The following is a 22,713-nucleotide window of genomic DNA, read 5'->3' on the forward strand; positions in this document are numbered from 1 at the left end:
GTGATCTGAATCAGGAAGCTTAGCCAAAATTACTTCTTTTGTATGGCTATATACAAATTAATTGAAATTTGCACTGGTTTACATCTTAACTTCAATTAAAGAATAACTAGATACAATAAAATTGCACTTTTGCATTTGGGCTAGGTCTTATGAGATTTAAAGTATTTGTATATTGTACGGAGGTCTCCAGGGTTTCCCCTATAAGCCGATGATGCATCTGGCAAGACATAGCGCCAATGCCGGGAAGTGTGTGTATGTGTAGGTATGTACAGTGTATGTGTGGGTTGTGTTGAATGTTGAGTGCCGGCACCTGGCATTTCGCAGCCAGGGGGCAGAAGACACCTGATCCCCCGCACCCTGACTCCCATCCCAAGCCACGTGGAGGCAGCCAGGATTAACTACCAAAACATAGACTCTTATTGGGGCTATCAGGCAAGCCTGGGAGCCCCAAGGTATTCAAGGAAAGGAAATAGGATTTAGGTGGAATAGTATGGGAAATGAAAGGGAAGGTTGTTGTTGTTGTTTGGTTTTTAGGAGCATTAGCAACTAAGGCCATATTGCTCCGGGATATGCGGTGGTCATTCCCTGACCTTTCCGCATCCTCCGTATTTGATGGTGACGGGCTCGAACCCCGGTCTAATCAAGAAGCGTGTGCTACGCACTGCTGCTTCTTCCCACCTGGCTACGGAGGCGCGAAAGGGAAGGAAAGTGGACAGAAAGCAAGGGGAAGAAAGAAAAGACATCCCCTGAGTAATAAGAGAGAAGTGTGAAAAAGTTTACAGGAAAAGAAACATATAGTGGATCAATTTTAACAACCTTAAACACCTAAAAACCTTAAAACTAAAACTACAGGTCTTATGAGATATAAACCACTGGCTTCCTTGAGTAGAGTCCACTTGAATTGAGCCTTCTTAACACAGTCAGGATGGAAATATTTTCACGTGTGGCCGCAGCAACCTCAAGAAACAGTTTATGACAGGACATAGGGTTCCGTATTGATGTTAGAGCCAGATAGCTGTCTGTTCTGGTTGACGTAGCCCTCGGGCAATCTTGGCCAGTTCTTCTTGTAATTGTTCCTGTCTCCTGAAACTGCTTTCATAGTGCCGAGATGACACTGCGTGACACATTGAGTCAACGTGCCACCTACCTCCGCCTGGACTGCCCTGCTTCAAGTCGTCCAACGGCCCGCCATCTCAAAGAATCATCTAAACAACGATGACTTGCCATCCTGAGTACTGGATATGTGGCTATCCCACTGAGCAAGCCAAAAAACGGAAATGAAGTGATGTAGTAGCAATCCATGTTTTTATAGGCATGAATACTTTGCATAATGTGCGTCTCTGTAAGGTGATAGATCGATTTCTATTCGATACTCGGAATTTGCATGCCAGGATGCCTATTACATCAAATATTCGCCATCGGAAACATTGTTCACAATAAAATATTCATGAAAAAACATTTTATTCTGTTAATTTTGTCGAGCAGTGTATTAAAACTTTTAGAATAATTTTAAAATATCGCATTATATATTTCTGATTTATAAATCTGTCTAGTTGATTATTCTTATTTTTTTTTTCTGTCATAGTAACTATACGTGAGGAGCGTTAGAAACCTATTAACAAATACGGCCATCGCTAAAGTAAAACAATTTCTACAGAATAATAAAACAAACATTTTAATTTTATATAAAAGTCAGTTCATAGATGCTAATAAGTAAAACTTTTATATTTCGGCTAATCGAAGGATTCGAGATTTGAATCCTTTAATGGCTGCTTTCCTCAAATTAATTGGTTTATCCGTTACACTTGCTGTCTTTTCTATTCTTGTTGGTCTACGAGTACTGTATATATGCTAAAATAATAATTATGCCATTCATGAACCTGCAAATAATTTTTTGTTCTAAATACTTGAAATAAAAGCACTTCACCTGTGTAAATTTAGAATCTGTTTATTACTAATAGAATCTAACACTCATACGTTTCACGGATGTTTTCTCTACGCTTCTCCAGTGACTGCAAAATTAGAAGTAAGGTAGTGATAATTATATATATATATATTTTGTTGTTGTTTTTTTCATTACTTTCTTGTTTTTAGATTTTATGAATTTTGTACTATACATATCCAGTCATATTCTTAATATTTATATTTTATAAGTTTTAATTATATTTGAATATAAAAATATCTAAATATATTTTTATATACCGTACTTCCTAAACTATAAGACGTACCGTACCATAAAACTCACTGCGGTTTCAGAAGACGAAAGAAAAAATATTTTATCCTATATCAAAAACGCAAATTCGCAAGTTGTTGTAAACAAAATAACAGTGTAGATTGAATTTACTCTCATAGTGTCTCCAAAACCCGATATTGCTACTCTCGTTATTACCGATATTATCATATGAACTTTCGCTTTCTTCAAATAGTGTGTCATCTTCGGTACCATCAAGAGAATTGTTGATTCCACATTTATTGAAATACTTGAGATTTCTAGAAGAAATTAGTTTTATTGATATCTTTCTTGTGAATAAATGACGAGTTCTAATGATACATGCGTAAGCCCTCTCTCGGTTGTGCTAAGCAACAGTAGTATACAATCTAATCTAAAAGAAAAAAATAATAAAAATCGCTGTGTACGTCTCGTAAACCTTCGAACCATAAAACACCCGGAAATTTTAGGCAACATTTTCCAGGAAAAAAAGTGCATCTTGTGGTCCGGAAAATACGGTATTAAGTTTTTCGATATTTTGTTAATGTTTGTATTGATTATAATTTTAACTGTTTTTATTTAATTTTTTTTATATTGTATACTGGATGTTTCAGAAGAATGCACAAAAAATTCTGGGTTATATTCTAGGGTACAAAATAAGAAAGAAAAAGCCATATAAACATATGTCAGATTCAGAGCAGTTATGGAGCTATAGTTACTTGAATTTAAAAGAAAAATGTTAAAAATCAATAAAATAAGAAAGAAGAATAAACAGACACGTACTTGTAGGTGTCTGCTTATTCTTATCCACAATTTACGAATGAATATTTTAGTAGATACGTGTCTGCTTATTCTTATTTATTTATTATTTATTTTTTGTTATTTTTTACCATTTAAAACTCCATATCTTTTAAATTCAAACATCCATCTCTCCATAACCGTTCAGAGTGGGATATTTTTTTTTACTTTAGAATACGTCTCAAAAGTTTTTATACATATTTTTGGAACACCCTACATATATATACTCTCTCTACTCCCTCATTTTTTCTCACTTACATATATTTAGTTTTATAAGTATTATAAATAATAGGCTTTGCTATAACGCGTTTAATAAGAACAAAATAAAAAAGAACTTATCGCCTATATTTTATGTTTCACCAAACGAACTGTAAGAAACCTGTACCATGAAACAGAAAACATGTTTAAACCTGTAATTCAGTACAGATATTGATATACAATTTTATATTATGTATTTATTTGTTTGTTTGTTTTTTTCGACAGGTGGTGTGGCTAGTTACTCAAGTGCTTTTCATAATGTGGGGTCTCTGTCTGTGTGTTACCTTCATCTGTGGGTGTCTTAGGGTGTTCCGCTCGGTGGCCAAGTTTCCTCCAGTCTTCCAGGTTACAAAGGCGGATTACGAAAACAAAGGAGTCCTACACTTAGGGGTTCTAAACAGACGCACTCCTGCCCCTACAAATGGTGGTTTGGTTACTTCCAACCAAAGTTCTCTCGCACCAAAAATCCGCATTACAGATGAAAAAGAGCAGACGATGAGTTACATGAGCGACACCTCACAGCATAATAGAGCAGATTTACGTAAGTAATTTTAAAGTAATTTTATTGAGAGGAAAAAACGAAAGATTAATTATAAAGGATATTTTGTATAGCTTTGAAAACTATTCGTTAAATAGCCTGTACCTTTTTATTGTCCTATTCTCCAGGTTAAAAGAATTTAAAAAATAAAATAAAATACATTGGCTGTATTATCAGAGTTGGCATTCCTTCTGATACAAAGTAATTTCTGCTTTAAAATAGAGAATTTCCTTTCAGCAATGAGACAATAAACACTGACGTCATTGGGTAATTAGCCGACTTCTTTGTGGTCACATGTTGCCAACCAAAATATCCACAATCTGTAAAATCGACCGGAAAGACAAAAACAGTCTGAGTAACGCAGGAATTCCGTTTTCGAAAATAATTGCTTCATTATTTATCGTGTTCGCTTAAAGCACTAAAGAGAAGGCTACTAAAACACATTGAACTTATTTGAATACAACGGCACAATTTATTTTTCGTTGTTACTGAAAAAATACAATGATCACTTAATACATGGAGGTCTTTAGTTACTGAGTTACAGTTGTTTCGAAAAACCTTGGATAATACGCATTTTGGTTATATCGATACGCTGCTACTTTTAATAGCACTATAAAGACAAATGACATGTTCTCCACTTATCGGAAAAAGAATCCTTCGAGTTAAAGAATAAGGCTGAGAATCTCCCGGGCATTTACCTGTTCCATCTATTGCCGGCTTGGAAATATCTCCTCGATAAATAGGTCACAAGCATATTTACTTGTCTCCAGGCGCGCCTGCGTCTTCAAATACAAGATCGCTAACCTCCCACAGAAGTGCCTGCTCGGAGCTCGTGTTTATTATGTAAGTATCGATAACCTGGAGCTGATTAAATGTCTACCAAGTTCTGTGTGCTTGTAACCTCATTTGTGAGCATGTGAACTACGTGCGCCTGCATTACATTACCTTACCTCTATTATTATTGCTAGGGTGATCTTATCAACCAGTTTCGAATTTATTCTTGTAATATGGGACGAGTTAAATTCGCACAATCCAAAACGAAAGAACTGACTTCTTATAAAACCAGATCGATGGCAAAACTGTAAACCTCCGCATGCAGAATAGTGGTGGTTAGGTTACCGTACACAAACTTATCCAAGCCGATTTGTTTGGACGAAGCCATCATGGCGTATTCCCTCTCTGAATGTGTGCTTATAATCGAACAATACTTTTGTTCAAAAGTGCATGTTAATCAGCGTTTCCTGAAAATTTACTGAGAAATCTTACATCTCAAATGTGTATATCTTAATCAAGCACGAAAAGGGTTGTTAAAAAGTTAGGCGTCCCTCTCTGCTGAATTAATGTAATGCATGAATTTAAAAAACTTCATAAAGAAAGAGACTTCATTATTGTCGTGAATTTCGCAGCTTTATTGATTCGAATGGAATTTGTCCCTTTTTTGCAAGGTTCTGCATGAGTGGACAGTCAAAAATATCAGGATATTGAATAATGAAAATCCTCGTGTTTTTCAGAAAGGCCCTTACATCCCCAAAATTTGGATGCGGCTTCATGTCGAGTAATTGGACCTCTCTTCTTCGAGAACACAGTTGACGGAGATTATTCCCGGGATTTAATACATCATTTTGTTGTGCTACTGGACAGTGATGAACTACAAGATGAGAGAATTGTCGCACATCCAACGAAATAGTGGTAATGCTGGAAGAGTTCTTCCATGAGTGGCTTATTTCTAAAAATTTCTGGCAATCACCAAATTTTGTGGGGATGTTGAAAAGCAAAGTGTATAAAAATAATCCCCGCACATTGAAGGAACTGAAAGCCAATATCCAGAATTACATTGAGAATAGATATTCAAACATTACAAAAGGTAGTCATCGAATATGATAAAAAGAGTTTGCGCATTTTCAAGAGGGTGGACATTTTCAACATGTATTAAGTTTTCTATAATTATTTATTATCATTACAGGTATTATAACTACTTCATTGAATAATCTGGTAATAAAAGAAATAACAAATTTAAATGACTGATATTTGGTTTGCGCTAATTTTTAATCACCCTGTCCAATTATCATCATTTGAGGATCTTACCAGTACATTACAGCACTGATGATAAAGTAACCAGACTAAATTGTGTAAAAGAGAATTACCACCAGCCTTTGATGGGTGTGGTCACCATCAAATTTCTCTCCTTCTGACTTTGTATAATACGTACACACACATTCCAATGTAGCTGGATTGTTGGAAATAATTTTTCAGTAATGCTTTGAACAATCAGGTTTATCTGCTCTCCCCCCCCCTTTTTTTTTTTTTTCATTTTGAGATCTGTGATATCATGGGCTCTCCCTCGTAGTGTGCATAATATTTAGGGTCAAGCGGCACAGGCGGTTCCCCACATCTCCGCGATCAGTTGTCTTGTGTTGAATAGAGTACCCTGTACAGGCCAGATAGTGTGTGATATGTGGTTTATGTAGTGTAGTGTAGAGTTATGTTGTTCATCTGGTCTCTTAGCCTAGGGCCCATGGAACACCACCGTCCCCTAGTTACCCTAACAGGTACGGCGAGCCGGACCAGGTAGTAGGGATCAAGTTCTCTGGCTGGGCGAACCCTGGTTTCGCCTGAGCTTACCAGGAAGGGCCCTAAACAAAGAAAGAATAATTGGAAAAGAACGCTGGAATGACTTAAAATCTTGGATAAAAGAGGAAGGCTTCCACAAAGAAATTGGAAGATAAGGGACAGAAGGGCACACCTATAGAGGAAACACACCCTCCTCTGTTAAGAGTGGCAATAGTATTAGGATGTAGGGTGCACTAGGCGAAAATTTGGGGGCAGGAAGAGGTGGAGAAATGGACCATGTCCTGGGTTTGTTGTTGGGAGATATTGCTTTAAGGCTAGAGTGCCCTAAGTAGGAAAAAGTTTGGTCAAGGTGACCTCCCACACCGGTTAGACCAGCTGAAACCACTTTCACTTAGTGAGACGGTGGTCCTTTGTTTTTGGATCGTACCCTTAGCTTACCAAGTGCTTACATCTCCCGGAGGCGAGAGTTAATTTCTGCGCTATCTCCCTTTATTTTCCAGTAGAAATTTCATGCCGAAAGACAATTTTAGGCTTTCCATACATCTGCCACCCAGGGACGATATCCCTCCTACCCACATCGCAATTTCCGCGGTCGTACTGCAATACCAAAGGCGCATCACTAGTTATAATTTTTTCCCGAAGATCGGGTTCTTCCAAAATCTTTTCTGTTTTTTATCGCCGCTGAGATTTTTCGACACCATCATTCCACAGACTTTTTTCACGTTCAAAATAGTTTATCTATCATGTGTTGTATTTGAATCAATCAATGAAGATGCCCATCCGCCGAATCACCTGTCATCGTTAACGTCTTCCATTTCTCCTTGAAATATGCTACCCCACACACACCTGTGCTCTACATATTTGTGGTCTCCATAAACTTGTACTATTTTTCTCCAAGTTCCTTAAAATATTAATGTTGATTCTCTGTTATAACAATTTATCATCCATTTGCCTTCGTGGTTAGCATAGTTGATTGAATCGCCGTCCTCCCCAGACCAGTTGGAAAAGGCCTAGATTCGAGTCCCATTGATGACGAGAGGAATTTTTATGGGCCTTTTTCGTCCAGCAAACAAAATCGACCTCAGAATACACGCAATTTACAGACAGTGTACACAGAGCGATATGGCCTTAGTTGCTAATGCTCCTAAAAACCCAACAACAACAGCATCATCCATTTTTGACAAGAAACAAAACACTGGTTCAGTAAAACACTTACACCAAAACCAAAACCCAAATTCTCGAAAAAACCTCACCCGTGTTGCCAAATATTGTACAAAAAATTACTCTAATTAATTTAATGTCAAACCTCATATATTAGAGCTTTTTGTTTTTATGTAAATATTTACTCCTTACATTCAGAAATTTAGAATGTAAACATTTTTACAGATCGCAGTGAAAGTTCAATGCAAAATACTCCTTCCCGCCGATGTCCACTTGCTACCCCCGACACTATGTCAGATCTAGAAGACAATGCCACTCCCAACAGTCCCACCTCCAATCAGTGGAAAAAGAGAAGTAGTAGAAACGCCCATTATCGCTCCCCTTCACCAAATACCTCCCGCCAGAGGGCTGAATACTCTAGTCAATGCCAACCGTTGATGGTAAGGTTCTATATCAAAAAAAACTTTTTTTACATTCGCTGCAATTAATGAGATTTCTACTTATAATCACCTTTAGCATAATGTAAAATTTAATGTCTAATTCTTTTTCGCTGTTACTGTTTTTAAAAACATAGATGTGTCTCAACTACAGTCTAACCTCATTTAACTTTGTTGTAGCCAAAGGATGCTAAGGAAAGGAACACGAAGAGCGAACTCAGTGCTGAGATCTCAAACATATCTGAGAAATGTGATGTGATTCCTATTGTGACAGCACGGCGTTATCATTCAAACGCATCCACCATGCACAAAGGCAGTATCTTAGGTTACCACACTTACAGGTAAATATTTGCCCATTTTTAAGTGAAATTACATCCAACCATTTCTTATAGTTCTATTAAATGCAAAGAAAGCATTCTTTGGTTCTTAAATTTTTCCACTTTTAAGACTTTCAAAAAGCTATTTTACTGTAGATCTTCTTGGCTGGTTTGTTCTGAAGCAGAGCTGTAACTAGGGTGGAGCAAGCAGGACACTTGCTCTAGACGACATCAAAACCAGAGGCGCAAAAACGTAGGAATTAAATATAATATTTTTAAATCCTACGACCTGAATTTTGTATTTCATTTCACCTCTTAATTATTTATGGGTGCAATTTTTTTTTATTGTTCCTGGCACAGGAATACCTAGTTACCGGTCCATCCCTAATCTTTTACGAGGGATGTGACTTCCCTCGTAAGTAGTATAGCGGTTACGATCACTGTTCTTGCATACCATAGAAAAAAGGTTCGAATCTCATCAAGATGAGAGGAATTTTTAAGGGCTTTTTCACACCAATGTCGAGTTAGTCGTTGTCCAGCAAAGCTTGTATGATTTTTCACTTAGGAAACTTAGGTTTTTCATCCGGCAAAACAGGCAGCCCGACCATAATTAAAACAGTTTAGGAAAACGATACGCTGATGCCTCATACCTTCGTTGCTTAGGCGCAAAAAAAAAAAAAAAAAAAAAAAAAAAACAACACAAGAATGCCACTTCAGCAACATGTTCGTACAAATCACAATCCATGGGGCGATTAGTACCACTCAATTTTTCAATCAAGACGAAGTTCAAAAGAGCTTTTCTCAGGAGAAAAATTATTTATTATTTATTTTTTTGGAAAATTATGAAGGAACTAGAGGTTCTGAAGCGTATATCACTGTCTAGAATAAACTTAAGGAGCAAACAAGGGAACCAGTTACTACCAAACTGCATTGGACTATGTTCTCTGCCATACGATTAGATTTCGCTTCTTCTGTTATATTTAGACCATTGAAGAATGCATTCACAGACAAAAGTCCGCGAGCGTCATTCACCGATGGCGGCTGAAATTAAAACGTAGTACGAGAGGCCGAAGACGCTTATCCACAGAGAATATTTGGTTCTTTACTTGAACTGGATATAAAGTCATTTATTGGACTTTTTATTCATGTAGCGTAAAGCTATAGTTACTGTCCTGAACAAGGAAGGAAGTGATCACAGAATGGTAAGATGCACACTTGATATAGATGTAAGAAAAGAAAGAAAAAACTGACTCGAGTAAATAATACGAAGGTCTTTGAGATAACAGAAGAAGAGAAAAAGCAGTATGTACTAGAACTTAAGAACAAGTTTGAGCTTCTGCAGCCTTTCAGGACCAAGTATCGACGATTAATACAACTTTCTGAAGCAGAAAGCAGAGCTGTAACTAGGGTGTATAGTCCAAGAAATCTGTAGGTAAAAAGAAATCCAAAGAAGAAAAAATTAGTCAGGGAACACTTGACATGATGAACCGAAGACGACAAATGAAGAGCAAGGTAAACATTGACAAAGACAAAATTAAGTATACCGAGTTATGCAAAGCCATTAGAAACAGACTCAGACAGGACGGACATAAGAAGATTTAGCACAAGAAAAGTAGAACAAGCATTAAGGGACTTAAATCAGAAGTCATGTGCAGTAATACAGAAATGCAAATGAAACTGAAGAATAGCGATGGTATACTTATAAATAGCAGAGAAGGCATAATTCAAATAGCAGAAGACTACTATAAAGAATTATACAAGGAGCGAGGGAATGATGCTAGTAGTGGGGAAGATGGATCGCAAATTAGTAACACATACGACATACCCAATATTCTTCCTGATGAGGTAGAACATGCATTGAAGAAAATGAAGAATCAGAAAGCCCCTGGGAAGATGAAGTTACTGTACAGTTGTTAAAATTGGGAGGAAGAGACATGACACAAAAACTGGCAAGGCTCTTCACAAAATGCATTAGGAAAACCATGACCCCTAAGGAGTGAAATAATGCAATCATAGTTTTTCTGCATAAGAAAGGAGACAAATAGGAATTTGAAAATTATAGACCGATTAGCTTGTTGTCCCACATCTACAAGTTGTTCACAAGGGTCGTTACAGATTAGAAAGAATACTTGATGAGAATCAACCAAAAGTGCTAGCTAGTTTTATGACAGGATTCTCAACTATGGATCACCTTCACGTAATATCGCAACTAATAGAGAAAGCAAATAAATATAAAACACCATTATGCCTGGCATTTGTGGATTATTAAAAGGTATTTGACTCCATACAACATAACGCAATGTTTCCGGCACTGGAAAGACAAGGCATGCACACCCCCACACATTATGATTTTGAAGAACATATATGAGAACGCTACTACCTTTATTAGACTACACAATGACAGTAGCAAATTTAAAATTTAGAAAGGAGTTCGACAAGGAGACACAATATCTCCGAAGTTGTTTACTGCTGCCCTCGAAACTTTCAAAAGATTGGACTGGTCGCAGAAATGAGTCAATGTAAATAGAGAGTACCTAAACTATTTACGATTTGCAGATGACATTGTGATCATAAGACACGATCCCAAAGAATTAGAGGAAAATCTTAATCAGTTATGCAGAATTAGTAAGGATTTTGGACTAAAGATGAATATGGCTAAAACAAAAGTAATGATGAACGAGTTTGCCACAGAAAGGGATATAATCATTGAAGGAGCAGAAATTGAAAAGGTGGATTCATATACTTGCCTGGGACAAGTCATTAGCTGCAATAATGATAAATGGCTGAAAGTCAAGAGAAGAATAAATTTTGGATGGATAGCATTCAGGAAATATAGTCACATACTGAGGAGAAATATCCCAATTTGTCTGAAACGTAAAATAATGAACCAATGTATACTCCCCACCATGACTTATGGAAGTAAAACTTGGGCACTCACCAAAAGAATGGAAGAGAAGCGGAGAACTGCACAGCGAAGAATGGAACGAATTATATTGGGAATCAGACTGTTAGATAGGAAGAGAAACAGATGGATTAGGCAGTAAACTGAAGTAAAGGACATTCTTATCAAAACTAAAGAATTAAAATGGTCTTGGGCAGGACACATAGCTCGAAGACATGATGACAGATGGATTAAGAAAATAACAGAATGGTACTCAAGAGGAGCTAGAAGAAAATCTGGAAGACAACAACAGAGATGGACCGATGAAATTCACGAGTTCGTGGGTAGTAAATGAATGGCCATTGCAATGGCCAGAGAACTTCATCCTGCAGTGGATTGAAAATGGCTGCTGCTGCTGATGATGATGATGACGATAATGAAAACTACAAAAAAATGTTTATAAACAATGTATATAAAAACTTACCCAGATTTACAGTTTTTTTTTAATAAATTTCAGCTGAGAAAAAAAAGTATGGTGATCGCTCTTTTTTTTTTTTTTTTTTTTTTTGTGATCGTCATACTTGGGAAGCAACAAACTTAGGTAATTGTCAATGAAAACATCCTACAGATAATTTTACAATCTGATTGGATTTGGACTGTTTCATAATCTGGCGATTATGCAACAGTCCAAAAATAATTTGGATTATTTTTGGACTGTTGCATTCGAGCCAACCACACAGACCTTTCTCCTAGAGTTTCTCCAATTAAAAAAAAAAAAAAAAAAACTGAGATTGAATGCAATTTATAATTCAGATATATTGAAACGTTTTAGGTACGTTAGCACAAAATTAAAATAGCAAATTGATTTTTACACTAATAAATAAACCTTCAGTAGGTTTTGTTACCTCCAAATATTCGCCAAAATTTGCATTTCCGAAAAAGCTGTTTGAAAAGCTCATTGTCTTTATGCAATATGCACTTGTCCGGCCAAAGATTTGGCCTTTTTCGACAAATTCTTGTTTGGCTATTATGGAGGAATAAATGTGTAATGGGCGATTTCTTTGATATATGTATAAAAAAAAAAAAAGCGATCAGTATCATTTTCAGAGCAATCTGTGTGAGCGCGAAGATGGGGGGAAGCCCTGGTGCCATCACACAACTAATGGCACTCCTAGAAGGATTTCTGTATTATTATTTCGAGCAATAGAAATTGAATAATTACCAGTAACTTCAAAAATATTCGTCCTATTTTTTGATGTATAAAAATCAAACGCGAAAAGAAAATTTAATCTTTCTTGTTTTATATATATTTGTGTGTAATATTTATAAGTAATTTAACTTTCACAATGTTTGCGAGTGATAAATTGAGAATTAAAACATCTTATAGATTTCCGTAAGGTTTTAATAATTGCAACTCTAATCAGCATTGCTTGTGAGACTAAGAATTAGTTTTGGACAAAGATCAAAATAAGAAATTCCCATTGAAATCTTCAAAAGCCAAGTATAACCTTCACTGTTTCGTTTCTCCCTTTATCAGGGAAACAAATATACCATAGGCCAACGTATCTTGATGTTTGTCTGATGAATAAAACAGAATAAACGAATCATTCTTCTGTAAAATAATCTTGATTCCGGCGTGTTTCGTCATAACGTTTAAGAAACATATCATCCATTTTATAAAAAAAATATAAATGTTACACGAAAGATGGATGGAAATTTGAGTTTTGCGTGTTGGAAATAGGCAGACATGAAAACGTTAGCGTTTTTCTTCACGAAACTGCACCTGATCCATGTTTCCGTCTACATTTTACCTGTTAGACAGCCTAATTATTTTTGTCCTTCAAATCTATTTATAATTGAAACGGTTATTTATGTTTTTCTAACTGAGTTGTGTTAATGGCTGGGTTGGGCTGTTTTTGCACAGGAGGGAGAATCGAAAAGTCCTCAGCAGTACTCACCTGTTTTATTTTAGGGAAGATATAAAATGTATTTTATTATAATTATAAAATGTGTCCCGGTTCATTGATCTAAGAATTTTTAAATTTAAACAGTACCATCTATGAGAATGTGCAACGGGACAGATAACACATTGAGGATCGATATATTGTATCTGTAAATTGTGCGCATTCGTTAGTCGGTTTGTCAGTTTTTCTAAATGAAAAACTGAGTTTCCGGGAAGAAGACCATACGGTCTATTTTCGCATGAGAATCGGCCAAGATGGCGAATAAAAATTTCTTAAACTTACCACAAGAAGTGGTAATGATGATTTCTATTATAATAAATATTCCGGAGATGTAGAAGCAAGATGTATGTCATTACAACTAGTAACGTGGAAGAGCTATAAGCATATCTAAAATGAGGACGCTGGGTACGCTTATATAGAAATAGCGTACAAGTTCTAATGTGTTTAGATGTATTCAGGTCATAATTACAAAATGACAATCATGCATGGCATTCTGGCTTTGTGCGTGATGAGGGTAGTAGATTTGCGACTGAGGAGCATACCAATGACAAATACGTGTACTATTAAAAAGCTTCCAACTGCAGAATAGGCCATCGTGGGAAGAGCATAATATATATAATCACCATCCTCTTACGCTGTGGAAATGGCGTACTTATCTCCCGGAAATTCTTGTTTTCCGTGCAGGAAAATAGGCAAATTGCCCATTGAACAATTTACAAACAGAATATACTTAAGCCTCATAGCCTTAGTTGCTTTGATGTTTAAACACGCACACATCCTACGCAAGATGGAAAAGGCCTGAGTTTGAATCTCCTCAATGACACAGAATTTTTATGGGGTTTTTTCACAACGTGGCTGAAGTAATCGGTCATCAGGGGAGGGCTGTAGATTTAACTCCCTGCAATTCGGGGTTTTTTGTCCAGAAAAGAGGAAACCGACCATTGTACACACAAAATTACAGACACAAATATACTTACTCCTCCTGGACTTAGCTGGTCACAGGCTAAGGTAACATGGTTTTTTCTCCCGGAAACTCGTGTTTTTCGTCCAGCAAACCAAACAGAAAATCAACCTGAGAACACACGCAATTTATACATGGAGCAACATGGCCTTAGTTGCCGATGCTCCTAAAACCCAACAACAACAACAAATAGACTTACCTGCTTTGGCGTTCAACACACGCACCGACAACACTTGGTTGCAGCAAGCATATGGTGAGAATATTTTTTTCCTGACTAGACTGATGCTCAAAAGCGCATAAAAAACACAGGAAATGCAAATATATTTTAAATAAAAATAGAACCAAATATTCATAATTTATGAAACAAAACAGACTCTATCTGACCCTTAAATCATATCGCGAACATTTTACAACATGCAAATCGGATAACTACAGATTAAAAAGCCTGTTTTCGGTACCTCATTATTTCGCTATTGTCAAAGAACACTGTTCCGAAAAAAAGACGTTTGCAAGTGATAGTATAATGGTGTCAGTTGGAATAACATTGTCCATCTATATCCGAGAGGAACTATCACAGCTTGTAAGATATCGAGAAGAGAATCTTCCTTATGATTACCTTTTTTTTGCAGGTGCAATTGGTCCAGGCTTTTTTAAATGAACAATAATGCATCAGAACTCTCCTAGTGAATCATTTAACTCTGAGAGTTAAAACAAGTTATTGGTTCGCTAGCAGAGCTGGCCATTCTGTACAGACTTTCCTGTATAGGAATCCAGAACTGCAAACAGTCCAATAAAACATGCTTGGGAATTAACATCTCCAACACTAAATAACAACCTTGTTCTCGACATGAGTGTCCATATCACGCCTCATTAGAATTATGTTTTATATGAATTATCGATTTTCTGTTTTTTTGACCTCACATCAATTCATTTCCATAAAATTCTATAATATCGAATAGAAATTTTCCAGTTTTGTACATTATTAGAATACAATAAGACGAATGTCTCGCTGGAGTTTTATCGTAATATAATAAAAAGTTTCTTATTTCTTTACGCTCTTTCACATATGTTCAAAGTCTGTTGTCTTCACCATGACCGTTAGTTAGTCTGTCTGCATCAAACATTTTGACTTGCAGTGGATGGATTTTGATAAGATTTAGGTTTAGCTCTTTTAAAAGATTTGTCGAACACTACTAAATTACGCTAAAACGGAACAAATAGAAATATGTAAGAAATAATCACAGTTAGTTTTTTTTAAATACTGTTTATATCACATAGGCTATCCATGTATTGGATACTATGTTCATTACCATACACTGATTGGGGTAATGACTGGGCAATGTAGTGGATGCGCAGTGAAGAAATAGTCTCTGTTGGCGCATATGAACCTCGTTGCTTTTTGAGGAATTAATTGTTGTTTTTTTTTAACTCACTTAACTAAAAAAACTCCCCGCATTGCCGGAAGGAATCAAATGGACCCAAGGCTCCCACTCATAATCAGTTTGAACAACCTGAAAGGATTGAGACACATGTTCCTAGGAAACACGGTAGATTTGACCAACAATCTAGCCATCGACCTGGATAAATTCTGCGAGCAGCATACATACAGACGTCAGAAGCTGACGGACACATATGCAAACGTACACTTAGGAGACGCCACCAGAAGGAAAATTGTCACGACAATGCATCCCATGAAAGATGAATGAAAAATAAAATAAAACGAAGCCATCACTGGTCCTCTCTCTTAGAATCTACTACTCCAAAGACGCCTGGCTGTGTGCACTAGGACAATCAAGATTGAAGAGATACCACGGGCAACAACCGGTGAAGGACTGCCTCAATTCTCTATATTTTGTACAAATTTCTCATGGTTTTGTAATTTACAGCACTTTTGACAAAATAATAACCTTTAATTCGAGACACTTCGGTATTGCACAACTTTCAAGCATGTAAAATAATAAACACTCTTAAGTTCTTACCTTTCGGGTTAAGCATACATGTGCTCCATGTAACCACCGGACACATGTCCCTGTCTTAACTTCTGTTCTTCTCTTGAGCAGAGCAATAAACAGAATAATAATAATAAATATTAGATCGTAGATATAGCTTAGCTTAATAATAAATATATAAATCATGAATTATTACTTTTGCCATTATATTAATCACAGCAGAAACTCGAAATATGTTTTACGAGGTGTGGCAATAATGTTCCTGTACTAGTGCAATAAAAAAAAACACAAATTAAGGGAGCTTAAAAATTGTTTTATTTTTATTCAACGTTATCACTACCTGAATGAATGAATACACTTACTACACCGTTCTACAAGTTTCTGAAGAGAGTAAGCCAAGGCGTCCAAAGAGAAGGTGTTCAATTTGGCAGGTATGTTTTTCTTTATGTCATCAACATCCTAATTTTTTTCCTTTGAGAGTTGTTTTCTTGTTTTATGTTCTTGTTTTACCGCTGCAATACCACAAGGTCAGAGGATTTTACAATAAATCACGAATACAATCGTTATTCGTATTTGACAGTCCCGGCTTGAACCACGGTCCACTCAAAGAGTATGTGCTACTGCACTCTCGCTCCTGACCAGTCGGCTATATCAGATCTTGGGAAAGAGGAAAAAATCCGCTGGGGCTTCATCGGGAGAGTAGGATAGATGGTTGATCTGTATAATACCATGTTTCGTCAGAAATTTCTGCACAACAAGCGCAGACATTTCTGACGAAACATGGTATTAGACAGAAATGTCTGCACAACAAGCGCAGAATGGTCGAGGGCATTGTGCAACAAGAACCAGCTACCTTGCTCTCGAAATTGCGGCCTCGTCCAGGAAATGCACTTCAGTAGTCTTTGAAGCACAGAACGCAGCATTGATTCTCTCCCCTTCAGGTACAAACTCCTCGTGACTCATACCCTGTTTGTCGAAATACGTAATCAGCATCGTCGTGATCCTGGATTTGTAAACGAAACTTTTTTGGTCCTTGATGATGATTTCCACTGTATGTTCTGATGCTTCGTCTTTGGGTCTTACTGAAACACACAACTCCAGTGACAATACAGTCGAAGAAATTAGGATTGTCTTGATAAGTCTGGATGAAGTTTTTGCATGATGACACTCTTCGTTGCTTTTGCCCATCCATGAGGCTATGGGGCACAAATTTTGCACAGATCTTCCTTTCTTTCTTAAATCTCCTCCCTTAGACCTTCCTTCCTTAAATCTTTAAGCAGAATTTGACATCTCGCCTTATTCATATCCAATTCATCAGCCATCATTCTGAGGGTCAAACGATATTCTCTTGCCACAATTTTCCGAACTTTTAAAACTCTGTCCTCATTTCGAGAGATTGACGGATGCCGAATTCTTGGATCACCACGAACATTCTCACGTTGGTCTTTGAACGGCTTATGCCATTCAAACACACTAGTACAACTTAAGGTTTCGTCACCATAACCAGTTTTTAACATTTCATACGTTTCTGTTGCAGATTTACCCAGTTTAAAGCAAAATTTGATATTCGTTCGTTGCTCCATTGCAAAATCGTGGCACGGAACGTTAACACTACTAGCGAAACTGGTTTTTAATCTCTGTACCACCAGCTGTTGGAGGGTCTATACTACACCATATTTGTCGAATATGATCGCAACTGCACCCTTCCGGAAACTTTAATAGCACACCTCGTATATTTCAATTGTTATTAAAATCCAAGGAGAAAAAAAGTAAAGTACATTACGAAAGTATTGACAGCATTCTACAATATCAGATACGTGTTGCTATTGATTTATTTTATTAAATCACAAAGGATCCGTGAAATCAAAAACTAGAATCCGTGAAAGAAGTGTTACATTTCAGTTTTTATTAAAAATCCAGGAGGAAATTATTATAAAAAGTTGAGTGAATATTACGTTGTTAAGTGATGTGAAAACAATTACTTTTCTAGAAACAAAAATCAAAATAAATAAGAATGATTACTTTTATATTAAAATGTTGTTAGTTAATTAATTGTTAGCAACGTAGTTATTTACTTTTCACTTATGTTAATCATATAAAACTAAAAAATGCAATTCATTTACGAAATGAAAATGTAACTCGCTGTGTACATTGTATCACTAACTTTTTAGGCACATGCCACCACGAACATTCTCACGTCCATCTTTGAACCGCTTATACCATTCAAACACACTAGTACGACTTAGGAATTCATCACCATAACCATACATGTAATAGGAAGGATCCACGTCACGTGGATCCTTCCCATTACATGTATTACTGGTTTATGAGCATTTTGTAATTTCTCTTCCTTAATTGCGTATAACTTGTAACTTTAAAATTTTTCACAATCCTCCCCTTTTTTAACACCTTAACTTCTGAAACAAACTTTCAGCTAATAATGGACACTAACATAACATAGCACTAGACATCCGTATTATGCATTACCTCTTTCAGGATTAATTGACTGGATTGTAAATTTGACTTGTTTCTGATTGGATGAACTTCTGTGGGCCCTTGCCAAGTTTTCGTGTCTGCAAGACTCGGCGAGTGCTATAATTTGTGTTAGGTTTCCAGTACCAGAGTAGAAAGGCATCATTCATTTTGAATGGATGTCAGAAGTTCAAACTAAGATTAAAGATTGAAGCATTTCATTCAGGGATTCAATCAGAATAAAACGATCGTAGAATTGAACAATGAGGGCTGAATTTTACTGCATTACCACAATGCAACCTATACACAGATCCCTTTTAATTACACGTACCTCACTGAATATGGAATACTGGCGTTATAGCATTCCCCTTACCAGATGTCCCAACATTCGATTTTTTTCTTTTGTCCTGGAGTAAAAGAAATTGTGGAAGGTTGTCATTTCAAGGTGACAACCTTCTACAATTCACTCATTTTTCACATAAAAAATCAATCCGGGAAAACATTTTTTGATTGTTAAAGTAATACGTAGTTAAATAAAATTTATTTATCTGTGTTAAATAATATAGAAATAGCTTGCCATTTGTACTTTAGGGTGTTGTCAAAAATAATATGTGTACAATCGGAGACAAAATGGTTACAGTAGCTGCAGCCATCTGGGCCAAAAGGCTAGTCACTTAGCACTAACAACATAACCCAAAACTACATTACGGTACACACACCACTCCACCGATTAGTTTTAATCTAGTACAGTATCCTCACATAATAGGCGGATTACCATAAATGGGACCGCCTGCATACAATAAAAAAAGGTACTTCTGCAGTCAAACTTGACAATCCTTTCCTTTCTCTTTTAGTGCCAAAAGTCAGAACGATCTTGCTGAATTTAGGTTTGAGCTGGACGAATCAGGTACAAGTCGACGAGCCCAAATAGAAAACATTCTACGAAGGCTTGCCATCGTTGCTGTTTTAGGAGTTGTCGTGTGTCTTTTGCACGTCTATGGCGTGGTTGGACCTCATGGACTTTCTTCTAGCCATACATCTGCTGTGCTACCCTGGTTTTGTTATCAGACAGTATATAGGTAAGTATATTGATAAAATACGACCATTGAGTTCTGCTTCAGGGGAATTTTTTCATGAAATCTGATAATTATTCATCCACTTTCAATATTTCCATATGTCAGCGATGTATGGACGATATTTGTAACGTGCAACAAGCCTTTAATGGATAAAAAGTACACACAGATGGAAGTCTAACCCCACTACTTGCCACATTACGATAAATTTGATGTATCTTCTTCTCAAAACAAAAATAACGTAATTTACCAGCAACAAACTTAAATGATTATTTTAACTTATTTTTGAATAAAATGCAAATAAAAATGACATATCTAACCTTTGTGTGGTGTGTAATGTTTATGTCTTAATATTAATGAATATAATTTCTTACAAGAAAACTCTTACCTTAAAATACCTTAAATATTAAAAGATTTACCTTAAAATATTAAAAGAAAAAAAGTAATGTAAAAAATCCAGATGATCTGTATTTTAAACGGTCTGTATTAGCTGCTTTGCATCCACGAAAAAACATCCAAAAATAATTTCAAATTATCGAAAATATGAAAAAGAATTAAATTTTAAAAATATTACTTTTCGTGCATCACCAGATAACATTATTAAATTTTAAATTAATTAATTAATTTTAATAAAATTTAACTTAATAATTAAAATTTAACGTAAACTTTAATTTGTTCTTCATAAAAGAACAAGTTACCATTGAAATATTAAATTATATTACTGTATATTGAAATATCAAAGAACGTTATTGTTCGATTAAAAATACGTAAAGATTAGTGAGATCGCAAGTAGAGAAACATGAGAAAAAAATATGTATGCGAATTGTGATGTTTTTATTCCAAAGATAAATTAAAAAGTCACGAAGATTGCGGAGAACAAACATAAACAAACCTGTAAAAATTAAGTGCCTAAAAATGATGGTGAAAAGGGTTGTAGGATTTTAGGAGCATTAGTGACTAAGGCCATATTGCTCCGTGTATATTGTCTGTAAACTGCGTGTGTTCTGAGGTCGATTTTGTGTTTTGCTGGACGAAAAACCCGAGTTTCCGGGAGAAAAATCCATGCTAACCCCGCCTGGGTCTCAGACCTGTAAAAAATTCCTACCGTCATCTACTGGATTCTGAAACTGAAGTCTTTTCCACCCGGTGTGGAAAGGACGGCGATCTTACCAACTGTGCTACCCATGAGGGCTTTAAAAGGGGTGTAATTTGTTTTAAAAATTATAATAGCTTATTTGTTACCATTTTTTATTTGCGCACATTTTAAAAGCTTGATTGAAATAACAGATACTGGAAGATCGAATCGAAACGATTCACATAAAGTGAATTACCAAAATCATAAACCAATAAATTTCTGTTATTATATTAAATATGTTAATGATATTGGATACGAATATGAAAAACCTGGAGTATGTAGAGGTACAGATACTCCAAAGGAATTTATAAAACGTTGTTGAATATTCGAAGGAAATATTACAAATATCCTTCGAAAAACCTTCGAATATTCAGAACCACTTTCAGAAGAAGACCAGCAAGATTATGATAATGCAACAATATGTAAAGAAGAAATTCCTGAAGAATTTAAAGATAAATCTGAAGATAAAAAAAATGAAAATTGATGAAAATTTGGTATTTTACAGTGATTTGACATGAAGTAATTCTTGGTAGTGGTGATCATGGAATTTAAAACTTATTCGTAGCTTCATAAATAACACGTATTTAAGCTTGTTTGTTTTATTAGGCCAAATGGGACCTAGTTTCCATTAAATTTATTAGATCGTTGTTATGTATATGAATGAATGAATACACATAATGTTTCAAGAATAACAATAAATAGATTAGAGTTCAATTACATAAAGATTTTTATTAATCTTAGTTGTTGTTTTTTTTTATCAACAGGATCTTGGAGTTCACAATGGGATGTTCAATGGCTACTATTTCACGCTGTTCCCTCCATACCCATTGTCACCATTCTTGTCCCGTCATGGGCATGCCGCATCATGATTTTACGTAGCTATTCATCATACATGGGGACTTCTAACCATCCATCTTCGCCGCCACAGTCAGTCAATTTAGAAATGAAAGAAGAAAAGACTATTGAAGAGATGATTGAAGTATCAAATAGTGTTGTTCGCCTGTCTGTTTAATGTTCCTGCGATCTGTATGAAGACGTTTTGTGGTGCTGTGTATGTGTGTGTGTGTTTTGTAGTGATGAACGCCAATGTTCACAAGTCACTGGATTTATGAAGGCGTTGCTATACGAGGCTTTGGGATGGATTAAAATATCCTTCAGTCACGACACATCGGGGATAAGTCAGTCAGTTTTGTCTTGTCTAACGAATCATTGCCTTTAGTTAAGCCTTCATGTGTGTTTGAAATATGAAACTTATAATACTATTTAAAATATAAGCACACCTTTGTATGAGTATTGTTTTGACTGCACAGCATACGTGATACAAAGAATATTTTGTTTCGTCTTCTCAGTCGAATTGTAAGTCGCTGTGGGAGAAAAGACTACAAATATTCAATTCGAAATTTTCTGTGGTTCGCGATATGTTTAAACAAAAGAGATCTATATATATATACATATACATATATGAGGATTATTTTTATGAACAATTTCAGAGTGCTTTATTTTCTTCCTATCCATTGTCTAAAGTAAATGGTTTCAGTGTAGACAAGGTCGCGTGATAGAGTAAGCGCATCAAAGTAGAATTTATATCGAGAGTTTCTTATGTCGGGATTAACGATGAGGTGATGTGATGAGGTATGCTTCCATTATTAACACGACCAATACTTGTACATAAATAAACAAAGAACATATAATTCTCTACCACCGTTTGGAGGAGTTGTAGGTTCTTTTGCTTTCGTGTAAAATACAGTGGAAATCGTATATCGTAGATTCCAGCATACATAGATCAAGTCATATCTTTCCACCCAACCCCCTCCACTTTGCTATAATACGCTGTAATGCAGGTTTTCTGTCCTCACAGACCTACGATATAATGGATTTCCACTGTATTTATTAAAATGTTAATTGTGAATAATTTTAGCAGTACTCAATTATATTTCTTTTACCGATTTTTGGCATTTGGGAATAAAGTGCCCATAGAAATTTCCTATA

The 22,713-nt window shown here is 35.9% G+C and overlaps 1 protein-coding gene across 1 annotated transcript in view; it reads left to right on the top strand.

Annotated features, from left to right (window-relative positions):
• Window positions 1-21,644, top strand: part of LOC150076045 (uncharacterized) — a 198,471-nt gene extending 176,827 nt beyond the window's left edge. The window contains exons 4-8 of the mRNA XM_090387578.1: window positions 3,491-3,806; window positions 7,761-7,975; window positions 8,153-8,313; window positions 19,371-19,595; window positions 21,489-21,644. Coding sequence (XP_090243704.1) covers window positions 3,491-3,806; window positions 7,761-7,975; window positions 8,153-8,313; window positions 19,371-19,595; window positions 21,489-21,603 — 1,032 coding nt within the window. The 3' untranslated portion in view covers window positions 21,604-21,644. The remainder of the gene's footprint in view (window positions 1-3,490; window positions 3,807-7,760; window positions 7,976-8,152; window positions 8,314-19,370; window positions 19,596-21,488) is intronic.
• Window positions 21,645-22,713: the final 1,069 nt, after the last annotated feature.

Source organism: Mastigoproctus giganteus, chromosome 13 (genome assembly GCF_048544385.1).
Source record: "Mastigoproctus giganteus isolate SK-2022 chromosome 13, ASM4854438v1, whole genome shotgun sequence".
Taxonomy (NCBI): domain Eukaryota; kingdom Metazoa; phylum Arthropoda; class Arachnida; order Uropygi; family Thelyphonidae; genus Mastigoproctus; species Mastigoproctus giganteus.